This window comes from Ananas comosus, unplaced genomic scaffold (genome assembly GCF_001540865.1).
Source record: "Ananas comosus cultivar F153 unplaced genomic scaffold, ASM154086v1, whole genome shotgun sequence".
NCBI lineage: Eukaryota > Viridiplantae > Streptophyta > Magnoliopsida > Poales > Bromeliaceae > Ananas > Ananas comosus.
This window is the reverse complement of record NW_017891446.1, coordinates 1-9075: the sequence shown is the minus strand read 5'-3', so window position 1 is coordinate 9075 and position 9075 is coordinate 1. Positions and strand designations below refer to the sequence as shown.

The following is a 9075-nucleotide window of genomic DNA, read 5'->3' as shown; positions in this document are numbered from 1 at the left end:
ACCATTTTTGGGGTATTAAAGAGCTCACAAATCTTAAACTAGGAAAATTTTAGAAGCAACGGTATATTATTGACGTGGCGTATAAAACCAATCAAATTAATTCTTTTAAGATATAGTCCCATCATGATTGTAAAAAAGTATTTTTATTGTATTTTTGTTTGAAAAGAAGGAATGTGATTGCTTGTTATTGAATGACGTGTATAAGTGTGACAGTGTAGAATTCCTCCTCAACTAGATGATTAGATTCTCATTGGCAGCGAAAGTGCAAACAAAGAGCGAGGATAATTTCCACAAGTGCATGCATGTTTTCTCTCTAACTTCTCATGCGTCGCCCCAGGAAACTTCTATCATTCTTACTTCTCTACTGCTGTTTTTGAATTCAATTCTAATTAGAGATCTTCTTGTCTTGATAATTTCCACCACATAACTGACCTTTGATAGTTTAATTAAGTTGGTTCTCTTTATATTTTCTATAAATTTGCATTTAAATTTGACACTTAAATGTATGTGTAAATTAAAAGAAGAGAGTTAATTTAATTTGTTGTAAAATAGACTTTTGCATGATTATGCATGCTAATTAGATCAAAATAAATAAGACAGACACTTTAATTTACGGTAGGCTAAAATTAATAGCCATGCATCTCAGGCATTTAGAGAAGTTTGACAATTTCATGCTTACATTAAAATGTTCAAAGAGGTAAAGTACGTACATATATAACTATTTGCACTATAAACCATTTGATTTAGATGCCTAATTTTATTTTAATTTTATTATCGAGACCTTTCAGTTTGTTGGTATGTGTTAGAAAACGTATGGTACTTTGACTTTCAGATTTAAGTTAATGACTCATTTTACTGAGTTTATGGTTGCAAAGATTGTTGCCCAGTGGCCTAATCGTCTATTGAGTTTTGATGATAACAAATAATCACGATTATTGGACTAAATCTTTTATCTTGAGTCGTGTGTTTTAGATCTCTCTATCTTCAAAAAGATTCAAGATGGTAATACTCTAGCACCAAGCTTCACCACTTGGAAGCTGTGTTTGCTTTCTTTGTCAAATAGACAAACTCACTCTCTCTCCATTCTTAATTTGATTAATATTATGCTTTATGATTAGAGTGAGAACTTTGAGCTAAGTTTAAACTATTCATCTTAATCACCTATAGATCACTTAAACAAATTCTAAATTTATGATTAATGAAAAGGACTTTTAAATATTTAAAAATTACTCAAATTCTGTGTTCTGTAAAGTGCAATTTCTGGACCTTGTTCTGGACGCCCTAAAGTGGATCCGAATCTTTTGAACCTTTGTGATCCTGCCTGTTTGCGTTCGGTGATCCAGAAACACCAAGACTATTTGACTTGACAGCGTTGCACAACAGCGGCGCCAAAATCTTGGCGCGCCCAGATTTTATGAGCAGCGGCGCGCACGCAATCTGGCTGCTTCTCGCAAGAAAGTCAGCACGACTTTCTGTGGCGCCCACAACTTTGACGACTCGAATCCAGAAAAACGGCGCATGTCAAGAAAAGTTGTCCTCGAGATCTGGGCGCCCAAACTTTCTGACGGCCCAATCCAGAGGAAGCGGCGCCTGTCAGAAAAGCTGTTCCTCGTGTTCTGTGCGCCACAACTTTGATGGCCAGAACTTACGAATCAGAAAAGCGCGCGTGTCCAGAAAAGCTGTTCCTCGAGATCTGGGGCCACAAATTTTTGAGGGCCCAAACATACAAGTCAAGAAAACGGTGCACGTGTCCGACAGGCAGCTGGCGTGCACGAACTCTGGGCGCCCGGAAACAGTTTTAGGCGCCGAAAGTGCAACCAACGAGGCTCGCCCGATGTATAAATAGATGAATATGAGGCCTCTCTCAGTAGCAACTTGATAGTTTCATTTGAGCTTAAAACTTCAGTGATCTTAATACTCTTAGCTCTCAATTCTCTCTCTAAACCTTAGTGAAACTTGTAGTGAGATTTAATCTTGTAAAAAGTGAAAGAACAAATTCTGAAGCTTGAAAGAAGAAGGATTGATGTGAAGCGTTGGTGCTTGCCGCAAAAGCATCATCTAGTGAGATCCAACATTCTCGAGTGTTTGAGAAGTTGGCGGGACGTAGGCAAAGTGCCGAAGCTCGAACAAATTGATCGTGTGCTTTTCGAGTTTGCATTTCTCTTTATTTCCATCGTTTTTTTAATTTGCTTGATTATTTGGTTTTTATTTTAGAACCTAATTCACCCACCCCTCTTAGGTTGCCCATTTTGATCCTCAAGATTGTAGGAGTATACTGCTAATTAAATCTTAATGATAACAAAATATATATTCAATTTAAAAATCAACTATTGTTAACTGACTCAAATGAAAATAATTAAAAGATTAAATAGTATATTAAATTTTAAAATATTAATAGGCAAATTAAATGACAACACAACTAGAAAGTTTCGTATATATACAATAGAACTCAGTAAGTTTCATACATATATATAATATAGAGAGAAGAGTTGAGCTAGAATACTATCGGTAGTAAAACGAGCCCGTCTTTACTACCGATTTGTATTTTGATGAAGAACTTTCAAATTGACGATCGGCTCGTTGAACATAATCTATACACTTGAAGTGTTTAGAAATCAAATTCAAATCTTTTTCGACATCATTTGTCTAATGATCAAAGAGTTTCAAATTTGTTTTAATGTCGATAAGCAGGCGTTTTCGTCGTTTAACGGCATAAAGATATCCAACAATTGATGTTTTGTTAGAAAATTTTTTAAACTATTTAAAACGTGATCTATACTCTTGATCTGATTACAAAACTCCGATCATCATTTTTAAGAGTATTCATTTTTCAGCCATTCATTTTCTATTCACTTGATGGATAAAAACAATATCGAAAGTGCGTGAAATTTGATTTCTAGTAGTTTAAATGGTTTAGATCATATTTTACGACCGGTATCGTCAATTTGAAAGTGTCTATCATCCGCAAACAAATCGTAGTAAATGCTCGTTTATTACCGATAGTATTCTAGGCTCAACTCATATATAATATAATATATATATTATACTTATATATATATAAATATATATATTAATTAAATATATATATATATATATATATTATATATATTATATTATAATATCTATATTACACACACACAACACACACCATAGGACTCGTAAAATTAAATCTGCGGTTCCTTTTCAGAGTGTTTGATAATTAAGATGGCGACCAATCATTAGCATCAAATTAATTAAAGAAATTAAGACCCCCTCCTGCTAAGAAGAAATATGCTTGATTAGCTACAGCATGTATTCAAGAGTAGCGTAGGTCCCGCTGTAGCATATATAATATCAGTTTATTCGCCCCAGTTAGACGTCCTAAGACTCTCCACAACAAGTAAGAGAAAAAGAGAGGAAAAAATATTAAAGAGGGGCACATTTTGTGTGGCATTCTATATTGAAAATAAATTGTTTCGAAAAAGAGAAAACGCGCGAGTCTTAAAAATAAAATAACAGCAAATCAAAATACCGAATATAAATATTAAGGTTATTTTTTAGCAATTTAAGTTTTTTTAGAGAATAATAATTATTCTGCTATAACAAAAAAAAAAAGAAAAAAAAGAAGCAAAGGTAACGAGATTAGGCTCATAGTCAAAAAGAGAAGACAAATAAATTTTTTAACTCATAAACTATGTTCTAATTTAGTTATTAATACTCTTTACATTCGTCATTATTATTTACAATATAAACCAGTCCCATCAAATTGACAATTGAATTGCCAGAAAGTAACAAAAATCTAAATAAATGAAACACCGCTTAAGTGGAACAGTTTTGTTTAATTTTTTTTAAAAAAATAAATTCAGCTTAATATTTGTAAAAGTAAGCGACAAAAGGCGTACTATTTTTTCTTTTTTTTTTTTTAACAAATTTTTAGTTTCATTATGATATTGCAGCTCTTGGATTCACCCAATCCTTGACTCGTGCCGAGAAATGAGCCAAGGAAAAAAAAAAAAGAAAAAAGAAAAAAAAAAAAGAAACACTAAACAGAATTAGATTATAGGACATATATTTAGACATTTTGAGTAAGTGTCTCATTTATATTAAAACTAAAATATATCTACTAATGCCTAAATATAAAGCCCAATTCACCAAAAATAAAAAATTACTCTACTCACCACCACACCCAGTCCATTTGGCTTGATTACAAACAGAAGAAAAGAAAAAAAAGAAAAAAAGAAAAATCAATTACATCTTTTCTTCTCTCTTCACTTAATCTACTGAAATTCTAGACGAAGAGCTTTACTGTCGTCCTCTGCTTCGGTATCGCAGCCAACGAGATAGAGTTTCGGCGGTTGCTAAATGCTTAAATAAGTGTTGGAAAATTAGAACACTCTTTAGATTATAACGACACTTCTTTAACTGTCACTATATACCTAGCGATTCACATATAGCAACACTTTTTAAAGTGCGGATAATTTTAGCTAGCAGTATTTTTTTGATATATGCCTATATTTAAAAATATCGCTATAACACGTTTTATTGTAATGAAAAAAAATCCCGCACGCGATTACGTGGGAAATATATAATATTAGTTAATTAAAGTTTACACCTTTGGGCTATATGGATGCGTATTTCAGGAATAATTGTCTATATATATCCTTCAGAACTTTTAAAATATCTTATTTATTCTTACTTTTTTTTTATTTTTAATATACCCCTCATATATTCCTCCATTATTCTAAAATACTCCTGCAGTTACCATCCAGTAAGTTAATTTGGATTAAACGTGAGTTAAATATCTAGCACAGTTAAAAAAAATTAAAATGCCACTTTTGTTCTTAACTTAAGGGCAAATAAGAAATATTGGTGATGGTAGAAGGGTATATTTGAGAAGACCAAAAAGCAAAATATATTTTGTATCCCCTAACTTAAGAACAAATAAGAAAAGCCAGTAATATATGGTAGAAGAATATATTTTATAGAGATAATATAATTCATTAACAGATTTTAACTCTAGCGATATATTTGAAATAAGTTGGAAGGTAAAAAAAATATTTTCAATATTAACTTTCTAAGAGAGATAAATTAGAAAGCCGAAAGCTTTTTAAAAATATATAAGTTATTGTCCCTTTCTAAAAATAAAATGCCACGTCGTGAGTCACGTTGGCAGTCGACCTTGCCGGTCCCCTACGGTGGTCCAGATCCAGATCGGGCTGGAACAGGAGGTGTCTGTCGTAAAGACTTTGATTAAGAGTGCCAGACTTCCCACCCCTCCCTCTTCCCATATTTATCTTGCCAATTCCGCCGTCTCAATCCCCGCCCCACCACGCCACCCCTCCTCCAGTCCTCCTCCTCCTCCTCCTCCTCGCGTCATATCATACGTGTTTCTACTCACCTTCTCACTCCTCACTTCACCTCATCATCACCTCTCTCTATCTCTCTCTCTCTCTCTCTCTCTCTCTCTCTCTCTCTCCCCAGCATGGAGGTCCACGAGTACCCTCTTATGCAAGTCACCTTGTTTCAATTAAATTCCTAATTAAACTTCTGATTATTGCAAGTTTCTTTTTTATTTTTTATTTTTTTTACTTTTTTAACCCGAGTTTTCGTATCGATATTTTAACCTTTGACTGTTACAATTGAATCCTTAATTTTTTTAATTAATTATTTTACTCGGGTCCTTTCCGTCGTATCAAATTTTGAACACTAGTCTCCTACGGGTCAAACGGTAGATTTTCTTTTTTTTTTTGTTCCGTTTATTTTAGAAACTACTGGATGCATGGATAACAAATTTTTAAAATATATAAATTTTATACCCTGCATAAAGTGTACATGGGATCCATTTTTGATGCGGCACAGGTTGAATGCAAATTGTACAATTGATCTAAACTATAAAAAGCTACGGATTCAATTGACATTTCGGTAAAAGGTTAGGAACTTCCTATGTAATTTAGTGATTATTGCTTCAATACAATACTCTTTATTTGTTTTTTTTTCCTTATAATATAAAACGCACAGTAACTTTCTATGTGGTTCGGCACAATACTCTGAATTGAGTCCCGAACTTTCTATGCTTCAGCTTAGTTCTCTCCAAATTAACTCCTTCCAATTTATTTAATAATCAAAAATTTTTTATCAACTAAAACAGGAGATTTAATTAATTTGTTAGTGATCTAACATATATGCGAGGGGTAGGGGTCTTTATTCATTTTTCACCAGTTTAGAGTATAAATGACTTGAAAAGAAATATTTTCTATAAAACTGATTAAATAGGAAATGTTTGGCATAATTAACACCCCAACCAGTCCACGTGGCGCTGATGTGGCGCCTACGTGGCAATATCAGAATCATTTTTACAAATTTAAATTTATTATAGCTATTTTTTAAAGGCTAATTGTAAAAAAAAAAAAAGCCCTCGAAACTAGTACCATCACGTGGATCAATTTTTAATCCGACCCCGTCCCTATTACACTCTTTTAATTAATTACCACAATATTTCATAACAGAAAATATATTTAACACCAAATCTCTCGGATATCTCCTTTAGATTCTCTCGATTATAATACTACTACCAACTACTATTAAAAGCAAAAGTAGTAATAATAATAATAATAATGTAATAATAATATATTATTATTATATTATGGACGTGTATGGTAAGTCCTCCAGGATTTCTAAATTAATTAATTATATATATAAATATTTAAATTCTTACATCACACTGTGAAATACAAGGAAGGTTCGACGCGTTGCGCTGCAAATAAAAAACAGATTGAGCCGTCCACGTGTCCGTTCTTGCTTCCGCATTCTTCGATCTCAGTTTCTCCTTATCCTCGAACGGTGGGGGTTAACCACACCGGGCGGTTTCTATATCCTCACTCCATCGCTACCCGCTTGCTCCTGCAGTCCTGCTTCTCCTAATAATAATTCCGCCACGCCTGACTTTTCTGCGTATAAAATAAATACATACCCCGCCTCCCCCTTTCCGAAGCGAAGCCCCCTTCCTCTTCTTCTTTCTTCCTCCTCCTGCTCCTCCTCCTAACTCGTCGCGTCGGGTCGGATCGAAGCAAAGCGAAGCCCAAGAAGAAGAAGAAGAAGAAGAAGAAGAGCATATATGGCCCTGGTCCGAGGTCGAAGGCCCCACCTCACCATCGACCTCCCATCTGCGGGGGCCGCCGCCGAGTGCCGCGTCCGGTTTCAGGCTCCGGCGCAGGCGCAGGCTCAGGCTCAGGTGCAGGCTCAGGCTCGGCCTCGGACTCGGCCTGAGTCGCCGTCGCCGTCGACGTCCGGATGCTCGGAATTCGGCGAGTTCCGGCTGTGCGACCTGGAGCGGCTGGGCGTGCTGGGGAACGGCAACGGGGGCACGGTCTACAAGGTGCGCCACCGCCCGACCGGCGCGCTCTACGCCCTCAAGACGCTGAGCGCCGCCGACTCGGCGGCCCGGGGGGCGGCGCGGGAGGTGGAGATCCTGCGGCGCACGGACTCGCCGAGCGTGGTGCGGTGCCACGCCGTGTTCTCGACGCCGTCGGACGCGAAGCTGGTGCTGCTGGAGCTGATGGACGGCGGCTCCCTCGACTCGGTGCTCCGCGGGCGCGGCAGCCGGCCCTTCCCGGAGGCGGCGCTGGCGGAGGTGGCGGCGCAGGCGCTGCGGGGGCTGTCGTACCTGCACTCGCTCAAGATCGTCCACCGCGACATCAAGCCCGCCAACCTGCTGGCCAGCTCGCGCGGCCTCATCAAGATCGCCGACTTCGGCGTGGGCAAGATCCTGCGCCGCTGCCTCGACCCCTGCGCCACCTACGTGGGCACCACCGCCTACATGAGCCCCGAGCGCTTCGACCCGGACACCTACGGCGGCGACTACGACCCCTACGCCGCCGACGTCTGGAGCCTCGGCCTCGCCGTCCTCGAGCTCCGCCTCGGCTACTTCCCGCTGCTGCCGGCCGGCCAGAGGCCCGACTGGGCCGCCCTCATGTGCGCCATCTGCTTCGGCGAGCAGCCCCCGCACTTGCGCAGCTTCGTCGCCGCCTGCCTGCAGAAGGACTCCAAGCGCCGCGCCTCCGTCGCCGACCTCCTCGCACACCCCTTCGTCGCCGACCGCAACCCCGACGACTCCGCGCGCGCCCTCCGCGACCTGCTCGCCGAGGCCCCCAGCCACCAGCACCAGCACCAGCACCAGCACCAGCACCAGCACCGCCACCACCACCACCACCAATAATGAAGATGGAAGATGCTCTCTGCAATGCATGCAGTTCTCGCTCTTCCATCGATCTCCGCATCACTCTCGCTCTTCACTCTCACTGATCTGTAGATAGATACGCAGACTGAGTCCACGTGGAGCGAGGGCGTCCGCGTTGCGATATCTTTTTTTCTTTTTTTGTTTCTGGTTTCTGTACAGGCGTACTAGTTCCCTCCCCCTCCTCGTCGTTACAAAAATTTTTGCCGCTGCTACTTTTATCATTATCATTATTATTATTATTTTATCGATGTAGGTTGTGGATTAGTAGTTTCTTTCTTTCTTTCTTTCTTTCTTTCATTTTGTGAAGCTGCTGGTGGTGGGCGACGGCCGGGGATATTGTAATTTCTTTCCTCCCTGCAATTAGGGGTTTTCATTTATAAAGGAAGAGTTTCTTTATTCCTTGGCAAGAAATTCGTGTCTGTCTGTCAGAAGATCTATGTACAGCTAGCTAGCTTAATTTGTGATCGGTTATCAGATTACAATTTTGTGATCGGTATTATTATATTTTAAAGACCTAAATTGCAACAGTTTACAATTGGTTTCCAGATTCCAGATTCCAGAAAAAGAAACAAGAAGAAAAGCCCTTTGAGCAATTGAAGATGAATATAGGGCGTGTTTGGTTCGAAGTCGGAGTTGGAATCGCAATCGGAATCAAAATAAGCTGGAACCGGAATCGGAATGGCTCATTACCTAATTCCGTTTGGTTCATCACCTGAATCGGAATCGTAATAAATCATTCCCATTGTTGGTGTTTGGTTCAGGTGGATATAAAAAACGTAATCAAATTAATATACGAACATTATCTTTATAATATATTAATTTAAATTCAAATTAAAAATTAAATATTAAAAATTTACATC

The 9075-nt window shown here is 38.7% G+C and overlaps 1 protein-coding gene across 1 annotated transcript; it reads left to right on the top strand.

The window, feature by feature from the left end:
* Positions 1-6853: 6853 nt before the first annotated feature.
* On the top strand, positions 6854-8719 carry LOC109704939 (mitogen-activated protein kinase kinase 9-like). The gene has a single exon (XM_020225703.1). The coding sequence runs from the start codon at positions 7094-7096 to the stop codon at positions 8192-8194; it is 1101 nt and encodes a 366-aa protein (XP_020081292.1). The 5' UTR covers positions 6854-7093; the 3' UTR covers positions 8195-8719.
* Positions 8720-9075: the final 356 nt, after the last annotated feature.